This window comes from Panthera uncia, chromosome B1 (assembly GCF_023721935.1).
Source record: "Panthera uncia isolate 11264 chromosome B1, Puncia_PCG_1.0, whole genome shotgun sequence".
Classification (NCBI taxonomy): Eukaryota; Metazoa; Chordata; class Mammalia; order Carnivora; family Felidae; genus Panthera; species Panthera uncia.
In genome coordinates, this window is record NC_064811.1 from 62,596,660 (window position 1) to 62,620,604 (window position 23,945).

Here is a 23,945-nt window from a genome sequence, read left to right on the forward strand (position 1 = left end):
ATTATCATTCCAACGTATTATTTTTTAAAAATCATCTTCCTAGCTAATTAGTATCCCTGCAACTGTTTTTGTGAAGGAGTTTCTGGGGCCTGATTTTATGACAGATCAACAGCATCCTCTTCCCCACTGGAATGATTCTCTCTGAGCCATCTGAAAACAGATGGATTTCCTCAAATAGATTCTTTCTGACCACTCCTATTTTGAAGATTATTTTTAGAGCAGTTTTAAGTTCATAGCAAAATTGAGGCAAGGGTAAAGAGATTTCCCATATACCCCCTGCTCAGACACATGTGTAGGGTCCTCCATTATCCACATCCCCCACCAGAGCGGTACATTTGTTGCAACTGATGAACCTACATTGACTCATCAGAATCACCAGAGTCCACAATTTACATTACAGTTCACTCTTGGTGTTGTACATTCTGTGCCTTTGGATATTTGTATGCATTTAAAGATATGAATGCTCTGTTCCCACTCCAACTGTGTATACTGCAGAACAGTGCTGACGTTCACTACCTGGAGTTAAACTCCAGGTTTAAGAGCCCTGCCCTCACTTCAGACACCAGCTGCATGCCTCAGAGCTACCTGCTCTTCTGACCTATACATTCAGGGATTTCTATGACCCTCTAGCTTTCAGTAATCATCTAGAACAACTCACAGAGTTCACTGAAAGTGCTGTATTTGTGATTACAGGGTTTTTTGTTTTTTGTTTTTTTTAATGTTTATTTATTTTTGAGGGAGAGAGAGAGAGAGAGAGCATGAGCGGAAGCGGAGAAGGGGCAGAGAGACACACACAGAACCCAAAGCAGGCTCCAGGCTCTGAGCTGAAGTCAGATGCTTAACCAAGTGAGCCACACAGGCACCCCATTACAGTTTTATTAGAAAGCCTGCCTACACATAGAGACATAGAGCAAGGTCTGGAAAGGCCCTGCGTCCGTGGAGTCAGGACGCATCACCCTCCCTTGCACATCGTGTGTCCACCAGCCAGGGATCTCCAGAGTTTTCACTGGGATTTCATGACATAGGTGTGATTGATTGAATCACAGGCCATGGGACTGAAATTAATCTCCAGTCTCCTTCCCCTCCCAAACTGCCATCCTACAGCTATCTAGAGGCTTACCCTGAGTCACCTTGTTAGCATAATAAAGACACTCCTCTCTCAGGAAATCCCAATGGCTTTGAAGCTCTATGCCAGGAACCCAGGAAAAAGACCAGAGATATTCTTTGTTAAATGAGTATCTATATATGTATATATACATATATCTATCTATATCTATCTATATATGTATATATTATCATACATATATAACTCACATCAAGGCTGCACAGAATTTCCAAAATATCATATTCCTTTATTGTTTACTAAAATTATATTAACAATAAGGTACTGGTTACCTTGTGCTGATCAGAACTTCTGCTTGGAAGTTACTATCTTTAATAATAAGGAACACGGGACAATGAGTACATGTTTTGTAATAAATACAGATTAGCAGGCAAAATCACTCAAAGCATGAGGTCCATGGAGAAGAAATACTTAAAGGGATTCTTGATGGTGGAAAGGTTGGGGAAGGCTTATGTAGGGTGGAAACTTACTAATAGGAAAAATTAATCCCTGACAATGTGTTCTTGTGAGGAAGAGAGCACAACTTTTCTTCCCCACCCAACCCTTCCTCTCTTTCCCCGGGAACAATATTGGTGCAGTTTGACACATGAGGACACAATGGTTCCATTTCCTCTGTGTAACCCGGAGTAATGACACCAACAGTAGGGATGCCTAGGAGAGGTGCCGTGTGCTACTGTGAGAGAGAATTAGGGAAAGTGATGCCTTTCTCTTCCTTTCCCATGGATGACACCAGCCCCAGGCTGTTGATGCTACTGGTCCTGGGTACAGAGAGTTGGTGAGAGCCCTGTCCAGTTCATATATCTAATTTTGGTGGGGACATCCCACCTGACCTTTCTTTCCTGGTGTGTTTTCTCTTCCTAACCACACAAATCTAAAACATGTGTGGGGAGAACACCTGTGTGACACACATGTGGTTGTGTTGAATTTCTCCTCTGATCTGCCTGCCTACTGCATCTCAGGGCTGGAGGATCTGGCTCTAAAACTGTTTTCATTGAACTAGACTCACATCCCAAGGAGATGGGCATCATGCCTGATTAGGTGCTCTTCAACACGACTGCAACTTCCTGTCTGGTGTGTGTTTTAAGCCGTGTTCCCTAAAGCTTCTTTGGATAAATATTGGTACTCAGACAGTTGCAAAAATGGTCCTCTGCAGGAAGTTAATGAAAAACAGGTAAGACCTGGATTTCAAATCAAAACATTAGAGCCTTGTTTCAGGACAGAGTCTGGAAAGAAACACTGTCTAATCTGAGTGAGAAGAGAGAGGATTCACTGGCAATGAATGGACTGAGCATTAAAGAGCTGTCCTTTGCCACCCCCTGGCCCCAGGTCACCGGTGAAGGCCCCTCTTTCACACTTAATCATAATAAAAAGTGTAATTTGCCAAATCTATGAGTCGCTATTGGAGAAGCCTGCTAAATCACAGGCAAAGAGGAAAATAAAAAGTTTTAGATTGAGAGCAAGCAATGTGAAGGGAAGAAGGTATAATTTGATTCTCTTGAAAAACTGTGTTTTGATGTATGTGGAGTAGTTAGAAAGCACAAACATTTTAGAGTACAGAGCAAGAAGATAATACAGACGGAGAGGTCTCACGTGCATTAGAAGAGAATAAGTCAAAAGGGCAGAAAATTCTCAATCTGTCCCTTCCTCCATTATCAGATTTTGCTCCTTTGGTTTCTAACCATTTGTGTTGGAGTAAATACTTCACCTGGGTTCTGAAGGCATGTTTAAATAGGCGTAGTGATAGTTCCGTCTGAACAGCATGTACAAAGCTGAAGAATGCATTAGTCAGATTTTTGAGGTATGACATGGAGCTCTGAAAAGGTACATAGTGGCATTTGAGAGTTATCAAAGAAAGCAAGACTTAGGATAAGAAGACATTTTTAATTCACTTATTCATTTAACAAATATTTGCTAAGCATCCACTATGTGCCAGATACTTTTTTAGGCTCTGAAAATACAGAGAAAGAGAAATTTAAAAAACATGGAGCTTATGTGCCTCTGATTTTTATTAGGGAAGGTAGCTAATAAACTAAGAAGTAAATGTGTATTATATAAAGTCAGTTTTAAGTACTCTGGAGGAAAGCAAAGGTGGATAATGACAGTGATGGAGAGTGTGCTTTTTCTGCTCAGATATGTGAGCAGAAGTCAACATGGAGTGAGTGAGTGGGTCGGGAGAATATCTTGGGGAAGAGCATCCAACAGAAGGAACAGCAGGTATAAAGTCTGAGATGAGATGTATCACCCCCTGAGGTGACAGGAGGGGAACAAGGAGTTTTGGGGAGGCATGACACTTCTGTTTTGGGGATCCTGCAAGGACCACAGAGAATCTCAGTAGTCCCAATAGCCTTTGTATAAACTCTTCAAGGAATTTCCATTATGTAGGTTTACTTTGCATTAGGAAGAGTTCTTAGATCTGTAGCAACTTGTTAGGATTGTCACTTCCCAAACACACACTTGTACAAAACTCATAAAATAATGCATGTAGCCATCATGTTATGTGGGCATTAATGACCTTGGCCACAGACACAAGAAATGTTCTTTCTGTAATATCACAAACAGTAAACGTCCCTGATCTCAGTCCCTCATGGGTGGATTTCCATTCCCACAGAAGTGATGTGGGAGCAGACTGGGTGTCACCACTACATTCCCAACATCCTGCCAAACCAGTGCCATTTTCTAGCCAGGTACCCATTTTAGAAGATGTAGATGATGCAAGATTCCCCAATCCAATAAGTCAGCTTCCCTGTATCTTCCAGAATCTTCCAGAGTTATAGGGCAGGTCCCTTTGACAGAAGTGTCTCTCCTGGAGGATGAAGTCGGATATGTACTTCATCTAACTGAGGATGTGGCCAGCATAGCCATACTAGTCTTCCACTCTCTGTGGCTCTTGGCCAAGCAGAGTTTGGTCAAGAACTGTTAGCTAAGTTAAGTTAAACCTGGATTAAACCTGTGGATTAAAAATGTAATCTTCAAATACTGCCACTAAATAACTCAAAAGAAGATGAATATAAATTATTTATAATCCACTTCAAATAACGAAAATTATTCTGAGAAAGAAGTTTGTGTTGATAAAGACTTTTGGGAGGCTCAGTGTTTCAGACTCAATCCAGTTTAGTTAGGTTTGCTGCCTTCACCAAAGAACCCCTGAGTGCTTGGAGAGACAGTTAGAAAGACATAACAGAGTCACTGGAAACATCCCTGGTTCACCAGGCTTCCACCCTGGCTTCTGGAACCAGCTTTGAAAGATCTGGAATAGCCTGTGGTACTGAAAGTAGCCACTGAAATATTTCTAACATATTCCAGATTTCCTAGGATACAATGGTCACTTTGATTTCTGAACTACTGATGTTTGAAGGAAGCAATTTCATCAGGCAGCCAATTGTGTTGTGTACATCTTGGAGAAATTCCACACCTTGGGATGTCATCATCTTGCTTCCATTTTCTTCCAGCAAACTCATTCATAGTTATTTATTAAGCCCCTATCTGAAGACTGGTACTGGGCTAGAGCTGGATACAGTGTAGTGAGTAAAACAAAAGGTCTCTGCCCCTTGGAATTTTATGTCAGAGGAGATAGAGGTGCAGATATAAACGGTGAGAGATAATACTGAAAGCTGAGTGCCCTAAGCGGGGAGGGTTGCTGAGATGGAGACCAACAGGAGAGGACCCACTCAGGTCAGGTGGCCAGAGCTGGCTTGTCAGAGAAGATAGCCTTTAAGCAGAGGAATGAAGGCAGAAAAACATTCCAGATAAAGGGGATAGCACAAACAAAGACAGTAAGATGAAGAAGAATTCAACACATGTCAGCTGGGCTCTCAGAGAACTGAGGTGTGCTAGACAAAGGGGAGAGTAGCTCTGGGTGATAAGAATGAAGAGGGGAGTTGGGTCAAGCCACGCAGAGCCATGGGGATGACTGACACAGAGCCCTTGGCTGCTTGTGGGAGGTGGTAGGAGGTGGGCAATGGAAGGAAGGGAGACCGCTGCAGATGTCCATGTCCAGGGCAATGGTGATGGTGACTTGGACAACAGTAGGGGCAAGGAAGATGGGGAGAAGTACACAGGAGATGATCTTTTTGAGAGAGTCTAAATACAGTAGGCTTTGCTGATGGATTGCATTTGCAAGGAAAGACAGACACATCAAAGGAGACTCAGGTTTGTGGAGGTTGGTGGTACCATTTAAAGGGTCGGGTACTGAGAAAGAAGGGCAAATTAGGGACGAGCTCAGAGACTACAGTCGGATTGCCTGGGTTCAAATCCTGGCTGTGCCACAGGCAAGCCAAATGACCTTGGAGGAGTCTCTTCTCTGTGTCTTCTCCTCTCTAAAGTAGGGATCATAATAGTCCCAAGTGCATAGGGTGGCTTTGAGGATTAGATGAGCATATATGGGTAAAGCAGAAGTAAGTACAATGTAATTGCTATGTGGGGAAAGAAATCATCTTGAGAGAAAATAATGAATTGATATGTGAGACATAAAAGCAGACACATCAAGTACACATTGAATATATAAGACCAGTGTTCAAAATAGAAGTCTGGGCTGGATTTATAATTGTGGGAGTTGTTTGCATGCAGCAGAGGGTACTGGTGGGAATAACCCACAGCAGGATTAGAGGAAAAGAAAAGAGATTTTCCATTTTACAAGTACCTAATTTATAGAGGTCAGGCAAAGAGGAAACCTGACAAAGAATAAATGCAAGCTGGAGGGGCAAGAAGAAACCCCAGGGATGGGTCCCAGGAGCCAAAAGAAGGCAGAGGTCTGGCTGGGTTGACCATGTTTGACACATGCTTCTGAGAGGTCAAGGTGTCTTCTGATGATAAACTGTGTTTCATGGAAAGCATAACACAAATAGTTTGTCCCTATCTTTCCTCATTTCTGAATCACACATCTTCTACTCCAGCCCAACACCCTCCTCTGTTACAGCTTTCCAGTGCTCTTGCTGAGACTCCTCTGATGAAATCATTGTGTTTAAAACAAGAAAAGAAGGCAAGTATGGATCTTTCCTCAGTTGAGTGAGACAAGTAGAAATGCATAAATGTCCTCTGGACCTCTTGGACGCATTTCAGATGAAGCTATGATGTCACTGGCTTCTCTCAATCACCGGAGGCCGCCAATCCCTGCTTCTCCCACCCCCTGCTTCTCTCTGCTGCCCCTGGGTGGGAAACACTCCAGCAGTGGTGATGGGGAGCCTGTTGTTTACAGGGATCCCTGCTGTATTCGTTTCCTGGGGCTGTTAACAAAGTTTCACAAACTGGGTGTTTTAAAACAAGAGAAGTGTATTCGCTCACAGTTCTGGGGGCAAATCAGGGTGTCCATAATGCCATGCTTTCTCTGAAACCTGAAAGGGGATCCCTCCTTGCCTCTTCCAGTGCCTGGTGGTTTGTTGGCAATCTTTGGCGTTCCTTGGCTTTCAGCTGCACAGCCCCAGTCTCTGCCTTCACGGTCACATCACCTCCGACATGTCTCTGTCTTCACAGGGTTGTCTTCTAAGGACACCTGTCATATTAAAGTAGGGGCCCACCCTACTCCAGTATGACCTCATCTTAACTAATGACATTTTAGTCAGCTTATATCCAAATAAGGTCACATTGTGAAGTATTGTGCACTCGGCCCGACACATCTTTTTGGAGGGACACGATTCAACCCATAATACTTGCCTCCCTTGACCATATTTCATCTCAGGGCCCTTTACAATCAGCTTTCTTTGCTTTTGAAAACCAGCTTTTACTAGAAAAATTGAGCGAGAACCCCACATTTTCCAAGTCATGATTGCTTTATTTATTTATTTTTTTAGTCTACTCCACCTTTCTTTCTCTCATAAATCTTCATGACCCCACAGACTGTTTTGACATTGAGTGATCATTTCTCCCCAGCTTTTCAAGAGTTCCTGAGTCCTGGAAGTTTATATGAGGCATTTATTTGAAAGTTTAATTTTAGGATATGGCCTTTACAGGACTTTATGAAGTGATGAGTGATTTGGCTCTACCTCACCCTCAAAATGTACCTTGTAACAGCAGCTGTTCTCGCTCTGAAGCATTTGGCTTTAAATATGTTTCCTGTCAACAGGATTGCTGCCTTGTGTTTTTCTCTTTCATTCATCCTTCTGAATATACGTGTTAAACTTCTTGCAAACCCAATACACTGGGTTTGAAGAAATAGGTACAACCGGGTTTCATGGTCAAGGACAGACTGACCTCTCTTGGGGCAGTTGGGGGGGGAGGGGGCTGGTGAGGGGAGGTGCCAGCAGACAGCTCTCCAGACCCAGCTTGGCCACACCAATGGCTTCAAAGAATCAGGCGCTCTAGTGACCTCCAAAGGATAGTTCTAGAAGATCAGACAAGATGATACTGACATGAAGAAGACAGTTTAAACGAGATGCAGCCTAGCCTGGTAATCAGGAGCAGAAGCTGATGAGACTGTCCACTTCCTGGCTGGGTGACCTTGGACAAGTTACTCAACTATCGGTTTTTGCATTATCCGTAAATAGTATGTACTACACCTGCCTTACAAGCTAATTGTGAAAATTGAATGAGCTAATGCAGGAAATGTGCTTAGCACAGGACTGGCACACAGTAGCAGCAATTGTTATTAATGTCAAGACCTCCTGTCATTTTCCCCCCTTTATTTAGACATTCCTTACTTTAATTTATTTTCCAACTGCTTTCAAGATCATTTCCCCTTTGGGGGAATCCGAAGGTCAAGTTTGAGAAAAGGGAAGAAACTAAATGTATTTAAAGAATGCGGAAATCTGATAAAACATTTTCTTTTTTTTATAAATAAAAAGACTTTGCTAAGTATCCGTGTCCTACACTAGCATGACACTTGGCTAGGGTGTCAGAGTTAGTGGAAATAAATGAAGTCAAGCCTTGAGTAGTAGTTTAAATATTAAGGAATTAAGCCTGCAAGGAAGCAGGCGATGCAAATAGTTTCGGTTGTCTTTAAAAATGCCAGCATTCCTGAAACAGTGAGCTCATCATCAAATTCTTCTTCCACCTCCCAGAAGAGAATCTATGGCTTGTTTACTCCTTTTGCTTTGGTTTTCTGGGCAGCTGAGAATGAAATAGAGCAGTGGTTCTCAAACTTTAGCATGCGTTAGAATCATCTGGAAGGCTTGTTAAAACACAGATCCCGAGTTAAAACACAGCCCCAGGGCTGACTCAGTGACTGAGGCTGATTCAGTAAGTTGATTCAGTAAGACTGGAATGGGGCCTGATAATCCGCATTTCTTTTTTTTTTTTTTTTTTAATTTTTTTTTTAACGTTTATTTATTTTTGAGACAGAGAGAGACAGAGCATGAACAGGGGAGGGGCAGAGAGAGAGGGAGACACAGAATCTGAAACAGGCTCCAGGCTCTGAGCTGTCAGCACAGAGCCCGACACAGGGCTCGAACCCACGGACCGTGAGATCATGACCTGAGCTGAAGTCGGACGCCCAACCGACCAAGCCACCCAGGCGCCCCGATAATCCGCATTTCAAACAAGTTCCCAAGTGGTGCAGATGTGGCTGATCTAGTACCTACACTTTGAGAACGGCTAATGTGGAATACTGTGATACATTGAGATATGGTGGAGAGCACAGGGCATTTTAGACACGAAAGCAGGCAGATTCAAATTCTCCAGCTGTCCTTAGCAGCAATTATGTTAAGCAAATAACTTCTCTGAAATCAAGTTTCTTCCATTTTTAAATGGAAATACTGTAATAAAATCTACCTTGTTAAGGTCATTGTAAGACTGAAATAAATTGTAAAGCACTTTGTTCATGGACTGGCATGTGCTGGTTTAAAAGATTCTATTAATTTATTTTACTGTACAATTTTTTTCATAAGTCATGTAAATATTCTCGAATGTTCTGGGCAACCAAGTCTATCAAATGAATAATACTGCTTATTTAAATAACTGAGGCATTCTGAAAAATTTCACCAAGCTTCCACTTTAGAATTTCTATGCCATTTTTCAATCTGGTGTGTGTGTATGTGTGTGTGAATGTGAGTGTGTTTGTGTGTGTGTGTGTCTTTTTTTTTTAATTAAACAAGCAGTTCCTCCCCATTTAATTCTTACTAGGTGGCAAATTACAGAACAGACTGAGAATTCCAGCCTTCTCTGATTTTGCACGTTGGAATTTCAGCATATTTTGATGTGTAGGTAGTAGAGGACAGTGAAAAGGTCAAGGCTAGAATGCAAACCTTGAGTTTTCATGAACAATTAGAATCTGGTTGCAGTTTTGCCTTCTAGTTTTCAGAAGCAGACATGCGTGGTACAAAACCACCAGGGAACTTCTTAAACGCGTAGAGTCTACCTTAACACCTCATTCCTATATGGTTCAGAATGTCTAATGAGGGACCTGGTCAAATGCATTTTAAAGAATCACCCCAGGTAATACAGACATTACATTTCCAGAAAGACTAGGAGTAGGCTGGAATGGTCATGACTGCATTCAAATTCAGGTTCTGCTGCTTAATTAGCTGTGTGAGTTTGAGCAAATTCGCCAATCTTCTTAATGTCTTTTTTTTTTTTTTTTTTTTTTTTTGAGAGAGAGAGGTTGAGGTGAGGGGGGTTAGAGAGAGAAGCTTTTCTTGTTAAAATTTATTTATTTTTGAGAGGCAGAGAGACAGAGCATGAGTGGGAGAGGGGCAGAGAGAGAGAGGAAGACACAGAATCTGAAGCAGGCTCCAGGCTCTGAGCTGTCAGCACAGAGCCTGATGTGGGGCTCGAACTCACGACCCATGAGATCATGACCTGAGCCAAAGTCAGACGTTTAACCGACTGAGCCACCCAGGCACCCCAAGAAAGAATCTGGTTGGTTTTTTTTTTTAATTTTTGTTAATGTTTATTTATTTTAGAGACAGAGTGTGAGCAGGGGAGGGGCAGAGAGAGAGGGAGACACAGAACCTGAAGCAGGCTCCAGGCTCTGAGCTGTCAGCACAGAGCCTAACGCAGGGCTTGCTTGAACTCATGCCATGAGATCATGACCTGAGCTGAAGTCAGATGCTTAACCGACTGAGCCACCCAGGTGCCCCAAGAGAGAGAGAGAGAGAGAGAGAGAGAGAGAGAATCTTAAGTAGGCTCCAGGCTCAGTATGGAGCCTGACTCGGGGCTTGATCCCACGACCCTAGGATCATGACCTGAGCCAAAATCAAGTCTTAGATGCTCAACCCCTCCAATCTTCTTAAACATTGGTATCTTATATGTGAAATGGGTCATTCTTACTCATTTATCAGAGCTGTTGTGCAGGTCATATTAACATATCTATTAGGTGCCTAGCACAGTGCTGGGTGTGAAGCACTCAAATGCTCCAATATTGTGGTAGATCTTCTAAAATGCCAGATATTTAGATAAGATCAACACAAAAGTTCCTAGATGGATAGAACTGAAATGAAGCCAGTTGGCTCTGTGAGTCCATAAAATATTTACTAAGCCTTGGAGAAATGACTCTCCAAAGATTATATTGAAGTGACTGATTTCTTACAGGTGCCATTAGATCAGACGCATTCACAACTAGTTTCTAACCTGTTATAAACACTCTTTTAGAATTAGAATTCCTTATTTTGGATGCTTTAAGATTAAATAAAGAGTGTTTGATCGTATTGAAACAAATTGTTCAACCTAATGTACTGAATCAGTGGCTTCTCATTTTTTACTGTGCCAGAACATTAATTTTCCATTCACTTTAATGTGGCAAGATAATGTCCAATTGTGAAAATATTAAACACTTCAGGAGAGCCTAAATGAAGCCATGTTAGCACAAGACAACAGAACCAATATTATTCAGTAACAGGATAGGAAAATCAACTTAGAAAGAAAACATTATTACTGTAAAGACACGTTTTTATTCCAAGAGTTAGTAAATAACATATAAATACATGTTTACTTGGATTTTTCTCAACATCTTTGTGGCTGTTGTACAGTCTCTTAAGCAGTTTTAAGATATTTTATCCTTTCTGTAAAATGGTCTTTCCCAGTTTACTGATGTATTTCTAATTTGTGTGTTTAAAATTAGTATCATGGCATTTTTCATTTCCATGCTATTCCTGAAGGTTTATGTTAATGGCTTTCAGAGTTTATCAGCCGCAATCCTTTAAACAAAGCTTGAGAACACACAGTCCTAATGGGGTTTTCATTTGTGGATCCTTTAGTGTAAGGTTCCCCAAGGACAGTGGTCAGCATTAATGAAAACATCTTGAAGTCTGTAAACCACAGTTACTTCTGTGTTAGATGTAGTGAAAAGCCTTGAGCTATCACTTGAAAACAAAGAGGATGCAGGAAATTCTCTCTCATTGCTTTCACGCAGTTGCCACTTTATAGCAAATATTTTTCGGAGTCACCAGGATTAACATAATTTATTGTTCTAGAGAACAAATGTTGTATATTTCTAATTTGTTACACCAGAGGGGAAAAATGAAAGGCCTCTTTGTATATGTAGCAAATGTCACATTGCCTGCCTGTCTGGGGATGGGAGAGTCTCCTGAACCACTCCTGAAGAGAAAGGAAGTTGCTGCAAATTATGGGTTTGTTATGCTTCCAACATGCATGTGGGAATGTACATAATACAAACAAAGAGGTCATTTTGAATTAGTGGCACTTCGAAATATTTCCTTCCAGGTTGGACACCGAGGGACAATGCAAGATTATCCGGGCTTCAGCCCATCAGTGGATGCTGAAGCGATTCGCAAGGCAATCAGAGGAATTGGTCAGTACTGCTTTGTAATTCCTCTCTTTATGTTGAAGCAAATCAAGAAAGTTACAATTTAAGTGCATTGGTTCAGGGGTGCCTGGGTGGCTTAGTCAGTTAAGTGTCTGACTCTTGATTTTGGCTCAGGTCATGATCTCACGGTTTGTGAGTTCAAGCCCCACATCTGGCTCTGTGCTAACAGTGCAAAGCCTCTCTTGGAGTTCTCTCTCTCCCTCTTTCTGTCCTTACCCCACTTGTGCTCTCTCTTTCTCTCAAAATAAATAAACTAAAAAAATATTTTTTAATATTTAAAAAAATAAAATAAAAAATAAAAGTGCATGATTCAATTTGCCCAAGTTGGGTTACTTGACTATAGAAATTGTAAGGACTGGAGCGCCTGGGTGGCTCGGTTGGTTAAGCGTCCGACCAGCTCAGGTCATGATCTCGTGGGCTTGTGAGTTCAAGCCCTGCATCAGGCTCTGTGCTGACAGCTCGGAGCCTGAAGCCTGCTTCAGATTCTATGTCTCGCTCTCTCTCTGCCCCTCCCCTGCTCAGGCTCTGTCTCTGTCTCAAACATAAATAAACACTAAAAAAAAAAAAAAAAAAAAAAAAAATTTAAAAATCGTAAGGACTTTTAAAAGTGAAATAATAAGGAAAAATGTATGGGACACCCAGTTTTATTAAATCTTAATATTTGCCATATTTACTTAATAGGAAACACTACCATCACCATGGACCAACAAGAATGGTCATCGTAATGAATCATTACAGATACCATCCCTGCTGATTCTTCCTGGATCTCTTTCCTCCTCAATTCCCTTTCCACACTGATTTGTAATGCCACTTCTGTCTTGTAAGTTTCTCTATTTTTCTGCTCATTTTTCTCACCATCCTAAACTAGAGTGTATTCTCGTGAAACTTAATTCTGTAACTACATGTGTATGTATGTATTGTTTTCTATGGTCTCAAACAGTATAAATTGGAACCATGTTGTGCATCATATGTACATTCTTCTGCAACTTCTTTTTGTCTGTTAACATTTTTTTTTAATTTTTTAAAAATGTTTATTCATTTTTGAGACAGAAAGAGAGCGCAAGCAGAGGAGGGACAGAGGGAGAGGGAGACACAGAATCTGAAACAGGCTCCAGGCTCTGAGCTGTCACCACAGAGCCCGACGCGGGGCTCAAACCCATGAACTGTGAGATCATGACCTGGGCCAAAGTCGATGCTTAACCAACTGAGCCACCCAGGCGCCCCTCTTAATATTATGTTTTTGAGATTTATCCATGTTGATATGTTTAGCTCTGCTTCATTAACTTTACTTGCATAGTAGTCTATTGAATTATTAGATCATAAGATGGGATATTGATGGAACATGTAAATTGCCTACAATTCTTTTCTATTACAGTATAAAAATGCTGCATTGAATATTCCTGTGTACATCTTGTGCACATTTGCTAGCATTTCTCTAGAACATAACAAATGGAATTCAGAGTTGAAGATGTTCATCTTCAAATTAACTAGAAATTTTGCCAAACTGCTCTCTAAAATAATATGCAAATTAACATTCCTAACTAGCAGTACATGAGACTTAGTCCTGCTCCATATTCTCACCAATACTTGCTAAGGTCACACTGTTCTGTTTTCCCAACTGAGTGGCTCTAAAATTGTATCTCACTCTGCATGTATGTTTGCTTCCTCTCTTCCCCATCCCCCAAGACTGATATGATTGAGTCTCCTTTCTTGTTCATTTGCTTCTTCTTTCTTGAATTATTTCTTCATATCTATTACCCATTTTTTCAGTTGGATTGTCTTCTTCATGACTGGCAAGATTTTTTCTTTTTTATAAATTCTGGATATAAACTTTTTTTAAAAATTACAATCCATGAAAATATCTTCTTCCAGTCTGTGATTTTCTTTTAACGTTGGTTATAGTAATTTATATTGCATAGAAATTTTAAATTTTAGTGAAATCAAGTTTACCAGTATTTTTTTATGATATACTTATTACTGTGCCTTTTCTGTAATGGGCTCATAAAGGTATTCTCCTGTGTTTTCTCTCCAAAGTTTTACAGTCTTATTTTTCACATTGGGATGTTCAATCTACCTGGACTTAACGTTTGTGTATTTAAAGGTATCTAATTTTATTTTATCTCGAGTGGCTAGTTCATTGTCCCAGCACAATTTATTGAAGAATACATCCTTTCCACACTGATTTGTAATGCCACTAGTGTCTTGTAAGTTTCTCTTTTTTTCTGCTCTCTGCTATGCTCCATTGGTCTGTTTGTCTATCCCTGTCTCAATATCACAGTGTCATAGTTACTATTATAATTTTATAATTAGTATCTAATAGGGCAAAAGCTTTTCTTGGCCCAATTCCCTCCCCTCTGAATTTTAGGGTCAGTTTGTTAGGTTCCATGAAATATACTGTTAGGTTTTTTTTATTGGTGTAATATTATCTCATTTCTGTCTGTTTGGCTTTACATTTTTCTTTCTGTTTCTAAATGACAGTCATTTCTTCCTTTCTCTCTGTGCTTTCCCTGTTTATGCTCGATGTTGAGTAGACTCTTCCATGAGGTTAATGTCAAATTGAACAAATTAATAGTCTTTAAATTCTATTGCTTGTCTTTTTTTTTTCTTAATATCATGTTTCTTCACAAATTTTTGCATTTGGGGTTGCAGAAGCAGAACCATTACCTATGTGTTCTCAGTCCAGAATCAGGTATCCTAATGGCATTTGCATTAGACATGTGTCTGATCCCGTCTCTGAACTAGGAGGCAGCTGTTTTACTTTCCTGTCTTGAGCATATGCAAAAGCAAGAGATGAAAAACCTCCTAGCATACAAACTACACACAATTGCGAGCAGTAGCTTTGTCTGGAGTCTAGGGCCATAAGGCGTAGAGATGCAGAGAAGGGGTAGAAAATTAGAACAGAGATGGGAGGCAGAAGCTAGACCCTAAAGAGCAGGTGCGTGAGCTATGGGGCTTGAGCTTCATCCTGAAGGTTACAGAGAACCATTAGGATTTCAACTGAGGGATTGACATGATCAGGTCCATTTTAAAGAATTTACTGAGGCAGGGGTGCCTGGGTGGCTCAGTCACTTGAGCGTCTGACTTCAGCTCAGGTCATGATCTCACAGTCCGTGAGTTCGAGCCCCGCATCGGGCTCTGTGCTGACAGCTCAGAGCCTGGAGCCTACTTTGGGTTCTGTGTCTTCCTCTCTCTCTCTCCCTGCCCCTCCCCTGCTCATGCTCTGTCTCTCTCTGTCTCAAAAATAAATAAAAACATTACAAAAATTTTTTTTTAAGAATTTACTAAGGCAGTAATTACAGTATGAATTGGAAGGGGGTCAAGTCAGGAGGCTATTGACGTTTCTAGATAAAATATGATGCATGCACAAGGGCCAAGGAGAGGGCAAATTCAAGAGATGCTGATGATTGCTACCCTGTAGGGAGTAAAGAAAAGAAAGGGGTAGACCACTAGGGTCTTTGGTTGGGTGACTGTATCCATAGTGATGCCATTGATGAGGGTGCATAGAATGAAACACAAGTTAGAGAGGAAAAAGAATGAATTCAACCCGGAGCATCTGAGATACTTGTGCAGTTGGGGGTGGCTAGTCGTGCCCCAACACAGATGCCATTACAGGTCCAAATCAATCATCAGACTCACAGGACACAACTAGGCTTTAATTGAGTTCCATGTTTACTTAATGCCATAGAAGAATCCAGGACCAGAGATGTGGTGGGACAGCATCTTTCCCTGGGAGGCCCAGCCACTAACCAAGTACATGGTTTGTTTGCCCCATCCTTGATGTATATAGAGTATATACCATGGCCACTGGCATATATAGCCAAGGAGCATGTGGGTCACCTCAACGCTGAGAAGATGAGCCTTGAGTTCCAACTGATTTTTTATACCATGAATCACATAGGCCCAAGGCACATAAGCCAACTCAGAGCTCCCCAACCCAGGGGTAGTCCTCACTGCAAATGAGGTGGACACAACTCCCCATGTTACTTCATACTTTAATTACCAAGAAAATAGTGACCTTGAGGACATTCTCAAACAGGCCAGCATCAGCCCTTTACTTACAACAGGTGCTTAAGTCTATGGGTCTGGGATGTCTGAAAGTGGTACAACTCAGAGAGGGAAATATATGTTTTGGGGTCAGAGATTTGGTTTTACATTCTTGCTACTAAAAAGCTGCATGACTTTGGCAAATGAGATAACTTTTCTAAATATTGTGTTTTCATCTTTGGAACAGCTGAATCCTACCTACCGCCCAGAGCTTCAGTGAATATTATGACCATGAATAAAAGGTATCTAGAATATGGCAGGTTCTCAATACATGTCAGTTCCTTTTTTTTAGAGAAAAATATTTGACATCAAGTATGGAGATAAGAGAGAGATAAAAGGTGATAGGACAGCAACTGAACCTCATAAGGGGGGAAAAAACCCTAGTTCAAAAGCAACACATTCCTCGCACTACTCCCTCGGTCTGATATACAGGGAGGAATATTTGGACAATAATTGTTGTCTTTCCCCCAAACTCCCCTAAATTAATTTTCTTTTCCAAAAGCCTGGCAAAGAAATGCAGATTCCAACCTGGTAAGAACCTGGAAATTAAAAATTAAAATGCCTTCCTCTCTGCATTTGTTTCAAACCATTGATCATTTCTCCTTTGTTCATAACAGATATTAGGCATCTTTGGGTTGATGGTGAGTAATATTCTTTTTGTTTCGTTTAGGAACCGATGAGGAAACCCTCATCAGCATTCTGACTGAAAGGACAAATGCACAGCGGCAGCTGATTGTTCAGGCGTATCAAGCAGCATATGGAAAGGTATGATTTGATTAAAATGACAACTAGTAAAGAGCTAATCACTATGGATCAGGGATGCTCCCACGTGATTATGCCTGCAGATCTTTTGTTTCAGCCCAAGTGTAACAGAAAGTACCCTGTGTATCCAGTCACAAGTAGGAGTCCTGGTTTTGCTCTTAACTGGCTGAATGGCTTTGCATATGTTATTTGCTCTTTCTGGACCTCAATTTTTCCACCTGTTGAATAAGGAGGGTTGCCTTAGACAAGTAACGTTAAACCAGGAATGATTCTGCTCCCCAAAAGATATTTGGCAATGTCTTGAGACATTTTGATTATCACAGCTGGTGGGAGAGAAAGGGATGTTTCTGGAATGTGGTGGGTGGAGGTCAGGGATGCCACTAAAGATCCTGCAATGCACAAGACAGCCCCCATAGGTAAGAATTATCTGACCAGTGCTCACGTCAACAGCACATATACTAAAATTGGAACGATACAGAGAAGATTAACTTGGTCCCTGTGCAAGGATGATGTGCAAATTCGTGAAGCGTTCCATATTTTTGTTTGTGAGTTCGAACCCTGCTTCTAGTTCTGTGCTGACAGGGCAGAGGCTGCTTGGGATTCTCTGTCTCCCTTCTCTCGGCCCCTCCCCCAGTTGTGTGCTCTGTCTCTCTCTCTCTCTCTCTCTCAAAATAAAGACATAAATTTTTCAAAAAAAAAAAAAAGGATTATCTGATCAATTATCTGGTAGATCCTGTCTTCGATGATCTTTAATTTGTCTTCCAACTTTAAAATATTTTTGTAATTGTAGATTTAATTCATTCAGCAAATGAAAACTTACTTGTATACAAGAACATTTTGTGTCTTTTCCACACAGTGTATTTGTTCAATAATAAACTACGATGTGTCAGGAGTGGGATATTTCTCTGTGTCAGGAGATATCCTTGTCTTTGGAGACTCACTGATCTAAAAAGCAGATCCCTCTTTTTCTTATGAGGTTAAAATTTTATTAGAAAAATTAGAAGTAGGGGCGCCTGGGTGGCCCAGTTGGTTAAGCGTCTGACTTTGGCTCAGGTCATGATCTCACGATTTGTGGGTTTGAGCCCCACATCCGACTCTGTGCTGACAGCTCAGAGCCTGGAGCCTGCTTTGGATTCTGTGTCTCCCTCTCTCTTTGTGCCTCCCCTACTCAAGCTCTGTCTCCCTCTGTCTCTCAAAAATAAATAAACATTGAAAAAAAATTTTTTTTAAAGAAAGAAAAATAAGTGAATAAAATAAATTCGGATCTTGGTAAGTGCTATGAAAGAATTAAAATGGGATGGTGTGGTAGAGAGTGACTGGTGAATGGCTCCTTGAAATAGGGTGGTGAAGACATATCAGTGACAGGGTGTTACCTTACTCTCAGCTGAAAGTAAACAGTACTAAGGATTCTGGTTTTTTGTTTCTGTTTTTGCTTTTGTTTTTTTATTTGCTTGATCTGGGGAAGAGCATTACAGACAGAAGGCCCAGCAAATGCAAAAGCCCTGAGGCAAAAACAAGCCGGGAATATTTAAGAAACAAAAAGACTTCCAATATGGCAGAAGTGTGGAGAATAGAGGGAGCAGATGGGAAAGATGCCATGGGGGTAGGGGGGGGGAGATTTCAAATATGCTGGGCCTTGCCGTCTTGCTACAGAGTTTAGGTTTTACTCTAAGAACAACAGAGAATCATTGAAAGTCTGTAAGCAAGAGAATACTGTAAACTAATTTATATTTTCAAAAGATCATTTTAGCTTCTGTGGCTAACAAACTGTGGTGGGAAAAGAGTGGTAACAGAGCAGTCAGCCTGCTGAGTCCAGGTGAGGACTGAGGGTGTATAGAGACCATCCACAGGCAGCTCAGGCATCACCTCCTGGCAGTGTTTTCCACACCCCCGGACTCTATGAAGACACCCTTCGTAATGTTTAACCTTCACACTTTATCAGATACTTAACATATTATACTGAAATTTTATCTTCAAATATTTCTGGTTTTCCTATTAGAGTATAATATCCTAGGAGTAAAGATTTTTAACTCACCTTTAAAAGCCTACCACAGAGCAGGTGCCCAGTAAATGTCTGTCAAATTTAATGAATTGCCAAGCTTCTCAAAAAGGCAAAACACTCACGTATAGGGAACATGAATGATCCATTGGCCTTTCAGTATTTCCAAAATATGGAGGAAGGAAGGATGGAGGTGAAGGGTGACCCCATTTCTCACAGTGGGATGGAATGAGAGCATGTGAAGGAGGATTCAGTTGGGAAGTCCTGGGTTGAGGACAGATGGTAATAACAGTTTAGCATTTAGAGAGGAAACACCCTGTGGCGATTAAAGTGGAGCTAGTGACCCTTGGCTCTCTCCCATTTGTTTTGCCTGTTCCCCACCCACTAGGCCCCCCAGTGGCATGGTAGATGTTGGTATGTATCCACATTGTCATAGCAGTCTGGGAGGCTGCCAGCCTCTGTCTCAGAGCTGAAAATAATCAGCAGCAAGAAAATAATAATTCAATAACACTCCTTTGAATATTGAAAATAAAAACCACATTACCTGCCTTCAAGCAGGGAAGATGGACTGTACTTATGTAATAAGTGAAAACAGTGCCAAGGGACAATACTAAGTAATAGGTGCCCCATTACATTCAGGGTTTTCCCTGCTGTTGCCAGGAAACTGCTTTTGATGGCTTGTGGTTCCACACTCTTAGCAGAGGCAAGTGACCGCCACTGTCCTCTGTTCCCTTTTCTCTCCAGAGTTCTTTAGCGGTCACTGAGAAACAAGGAATTGAGCAACTACCCATGAATCTGGGTGTGAATTACAGAGCTCCTCTTCCTCTTCTTCCCCCCACCCCAACCCAAGTATTGAGAGCATCTTTGGTGTGGGAAATGCATTGTGATATACAGTTCCTATCAGTGGCACTCATGTAACCCTTTCCATTGGCTTTCCTTCAGAAAACCTATAAAACAGAACATGTTGGAAGCAGTCACAAAATGCAGATTAAATCCTTAGAAATAGTTCACCATTTCCTTTTATTCCCTGTGAATTGGCATGTTTTTGTTTGAATTGATACATATGTTTATCTTTCACTATGTGACTCTAAAGAAAGAGAAAGGAAAAGTATTTCACACTTTCTTCTTTGGGGTTCTTTATCTTAGGAACTGAAAGATGACTTGAAGGGTGATCTCTCTGGCCACTTTAAGGAACTCATGGTGGCCCTTGTGACTCCTCCAGCCATGTTTGATGCGAAGCAGCTGAAGAAATCCATGAAGGTATGAGCCCAGTCTGAGCCATTTCCACCTGAGATTTGACTGTGTCATCAAGAGTAGTGACTTTCTTCCAGTGCACACTTGAGACATGGGTGTAAAAAGGACAGATTGGATGTCATTTTGATGCTATACTATCCGAGTGGTAGAACAATACTGAAATGGGGAACGGTTGTGGAACCTTGAGCCCACATGTTCCTGGGCTGAAAGGATATTGTCGTATCCTAATTCTGTTTCCATGGTTTTTGACCCAAAGAGTCAAATTCTCTACTTTGTTGTCATTGAGAGTAAATGGCACCATCATCAACCCCATTGCTTAGGTCAGAAACCCAAAAGAATCTTTGATCCCTTGCTTTCCCTCACTCTTCAAAGCTCCCAAATCTGTCTGCAAGTCCATCTATCAGAAATGTGTGCAGGGTGCCTGGGTGGCTCAGTTGGTTAAGCGTCCAACTCTTGGTTTCAGCTCAGGTCATGATCTCATGATTCATGAGTTTGAGCCCCATGTCGGGTCCTGCCTTGACAGTGAAGAGCCTGCTTGGGATTCTCTCTCCTTCTCTCCCTGCCCCACCCTAGCTCACATGCTTGTTCACGTGCTTGCATGCACGTGCACACTCTCTCTCTCAAAATAAAAAAAAAGAAAGAAAGAAAGAAAGAAAGAAAGAAAGAAAGAAAGAAAGAAAGAAATGTGTGCATGTCTCTCAGGATTCATTGCTACCATTCTACTTCAACCACCACCATCTCTTGACTGGACCATATCAATAGCTTTCTAGTTGGTCCTTTTGCCTCTATTTTTGCCCACTTGAAATCCATTCACCACAGAATAGCCAAAATTATTTTTATAAAGTCATTTTTGGAATCATATTATACTATTCACCTGCATAAATCTCCAATGGCTTTGAATACTTAAAATCCAAACTTCTTACTATGACCTTCATCACCCATCACAGTCTGGCTCCTATCTCTTGACTTCTTAAAAATTCTATCTGTGCTGGTCAGGGTTTCCCAGAGAAGCAGAAGCAGTAGGCAGGAGATATATATTACTAGATTTATTGCAAGGAATTGGTTACATAATGATGGAACTGGCTGGCCAGATCCAAAATCTGTAGGGCAGGCTGGAACTCTAAGCACAAGCTGGAGCTGTTGCCCGCAGATGGAATTTCTTCTTCTTCAGAGAAGCCTCAGCTCTGCTCTGAAAGCCTTTCAACTAAGTTGGGTCCACCTGAAATATCTAAGATGATCTCCTTTACTTAAAGACACTCAATAATGGACTTTAGTTATGTCTACAGAATACCTTCACAGCAAACCTAGATTGTTTGATTGAGTTAACTGAGGACTGTAGCCTGGCCAAGTTGATAAAGTTCCATAAAACTGCCCATCACACCCTCTCCTCCCTCTCCCCCGATTCAGTACTATAGCTACACCGGCCTTCTCTCTGCTGCTTGAACATTCTAAGCTTATTCCTACCTTGAGGTCTTTATACATGATGTTCTTTCCATCTGGAATGTTTCCCTCCACATATTTTCTATCAATTCACTCAGTTTAATTTTCTTAATTGCACCTAATACCATCTAAAATTATGTCGTTTATTTTTTGCTATTTGTTTATTTTTTTTTCCATCCAATTAAAAGGTATATCTCCATCATAACAGGGAACCTCATCAGTTTTGGTCTGCATCTTCTGAAATGAAGTAGGTGCTCAATGCATTTGTTGAGCGGACGGAAGGAGTCTATATCTGAGGCATAAGCTGTATTCTGCCTCCTTATCAGAGATAGGAGATATTTTTCTTTTCTGTGGAAGACGTAGGGGCACCCAAGAAGCAGATGCCAAGATGGGATGAGACACACAAGAGATTTCCTGGGGAAAATCTTTTTTTTTTTTTTAATGCTTATTCATTTTTTGAGAGACAGAGAGAGACAGAGCATGAGTGGGGCAGGGGCAGAGAGAAATGGAAACACAGAATCTGAAGCAGGCTCCAGGCTCTGAGCTGCCAGCACAGAGCCCGATGCAAGGCTTGAATTCATTAACTGCAGGATCATGACTGAGCCGAAGTTGGCCACTTAACTGATTGAGCCACCCAGCACCCCCCTCCCTGGGGGAGATCTTATGAGGGATAAAGAAGTGTCAGAGCAGGGTAAGTTGGGTGAAGCTTCAGATGGCAATACAGGGCTTACACACATGACAGAGGGACAGAAGTAGGCTCAGATAGGAGGAGCCTCCGTGCACAGGGCAGCTCGAAGAAAACCATGGCAGGCCGATGGGGAGCTCCAAAGCAAAGATTGCCCTTTGGAGAAGTCCTACACCGGGCAGAAATGGCCCAGCTCCAGTACCCCTTCCATGTTGAGTCACTTGCTGAGACAGCTTGGAGGGAGAATAGCCTTTTTGTGAACCACGTGGCAGATCCAGAGCTATGGCAGTTGGAGGCTATCAACCAACTATGTTCTTTGCAGCAGATTCTCTTAAAATGAAGTCTGAGTGGTGCATTTCTATGACTGCCACATGGGGGGCAGTTTAACAGGTACAATAATAAGGATTAGATTCACCAATAAAGATTCAAAAACTTTCTGTCTTATGCAAAAGAAATCCAAAGTAAGCAGTCCAGAGCTGGGTGTCAGGGCACTATCATTATCAGGCACTCAGGCTCCTTCTATCTTGAGGTTTGTCCATCTTCAGCCTGTAGATTACACTTTTTGGCTAAAGATGGCAACTCAAGATCCAGGCAATATGTCTTTACCCCAGTCAGCTAAAAAGAATAAGAGACAAAGAAGGGTTCATTCCCTCTCTTTAAGGATTCTCAGAAATCGTATGTGGTATTTACATATATTCTATCACTCATAATTTAGTCATATGAACAAACCTAGCTCTAAGGGAGGCTAGGGAGTAATATAGTATCTATTTGGGTAGCTGTGTGCTAAGTTATAAATTAAGGATTTTATTATAAGCAAAGAGGGTAAAAGAGATGGGGTCCATTCAGTTTTGCCGTGAACCTAAAACTGATCTAAAAAACAGTCTGTTTTTAAATTAATTAATTAATTAATTAATTAAAATGGAGAGATGTTGAGGGCAGCTAGGAATCTGTGCCACAGAGGGACAGAATTCAGCCTCTTTTCATAAGCTGCATCAACATTATTTGATCAAGTGCTAGTGTAAATGGCTTTTCATAGAGTCACAGTGTGATTCAGTGACCTCAGTATAAATCAAGGCTCAGGGTAACTAGTCCCCAGGTCAACTAGGCCCATGACACACATTACTGAGCCTTTAAAAATCTCCCTATATGAAGATGATACCTGCTGACCATCTAGTGCAATGGTAGAAGGATGAACCCATTCAAAAGAATTGCAGAGCCCTTAATAAACATAATGGTGTGTTCAAATGCTCACTTCTGATCTTGAATGGCATAGGCTTTTCCCTTTGTGCTATTTCTTTCTGCAATTATTCAATTTATTCTTTACACTAGAGTAGGACATTTTCTTCAAAATGTTGGTGTCAGTTTAGATGATTTGTGTTATTTTTGTACTAAAGTATGTGGAAAAATTAGAAAACTATAGCAATATGCAACCTTATGTGGATTTACTAAAACTTCTTTTCATCTGTATAAAACAAGATATCAAGCCTGAAATGCATGAAATTAAGTGTTTTAAGTATTCTAAAAATAGATTTCTTTTTTCTTTTTAGGGTGTCGGAACAAGCGAACATGCATTGATTGAAATCCTCACCACCAGAACAAGCAGGCAGATGAAGGAGATCTCCCAAGCCTACTATACAGGTAGTCTTATTTTCTGCTTACTTTTCCCACTGTCCACACACATATGAGCCAATGTTGCTTTTCCGAGACACCCACCACGCTCTTCTTCGCAAGGCATTTGGGGAAGGCAAGACATAAAAAGGAGGATACATTCTAAAATGGGCTAAACGTGGATTTTCAGAGAAATTTTGAATATGACCCAAGCTAGAAACTGCTGCATAACAATGGCATTGACATTTCTCATTTATAACATTACAGCTATAGGGGATTTTGCCCTTGGCAATCACTATTTATTGAACCAACTATTTTCATCAATGTAAGATTTCAT

The 23,945-nt window shown here is 41.2% G+C and overlaps 1 protein-coding gene and 1 non-coding gene across 2 annotated transcripts in view; both read left to right on the forward strand.

The window, feature by feature from the left end:
* Positions 1-23,945, forward strand: part of ANXA3 (annexin A3) — a 52,964-nt gene that overhangs the window by 8,671 nt on the left and 20,348 nt on the right. The window contains exons 3-6 of the mRNA XM_049630708.1: positions 11,714-11,801; positions 16,531-16,625; positions 19,768-19,881; positions 23,548-23,638. Of these exons, the coding sequence (XP_049486665.1) occupies positions 11,714-11,801; positions 16,531-16,625; positions 19,768-19,881; positions 23,548-23,638 (388 nt within the window). The remainder of the gene's footprint in view (positions 1-11,713; positions 11,802-16,530; positions 16,626-19,767; positions 19,882-23,547; positions 23,639-23,945) is intronic.
* LOC125924066 (U6 spliceosomal RNA) lies at positions 17,057-17,163 on the forward strand. The gene has a single exon (XR_007458252.1). It is a non-coding gene; the product is annotated as a U6 spliceosomal RNA (small nuclear RNA).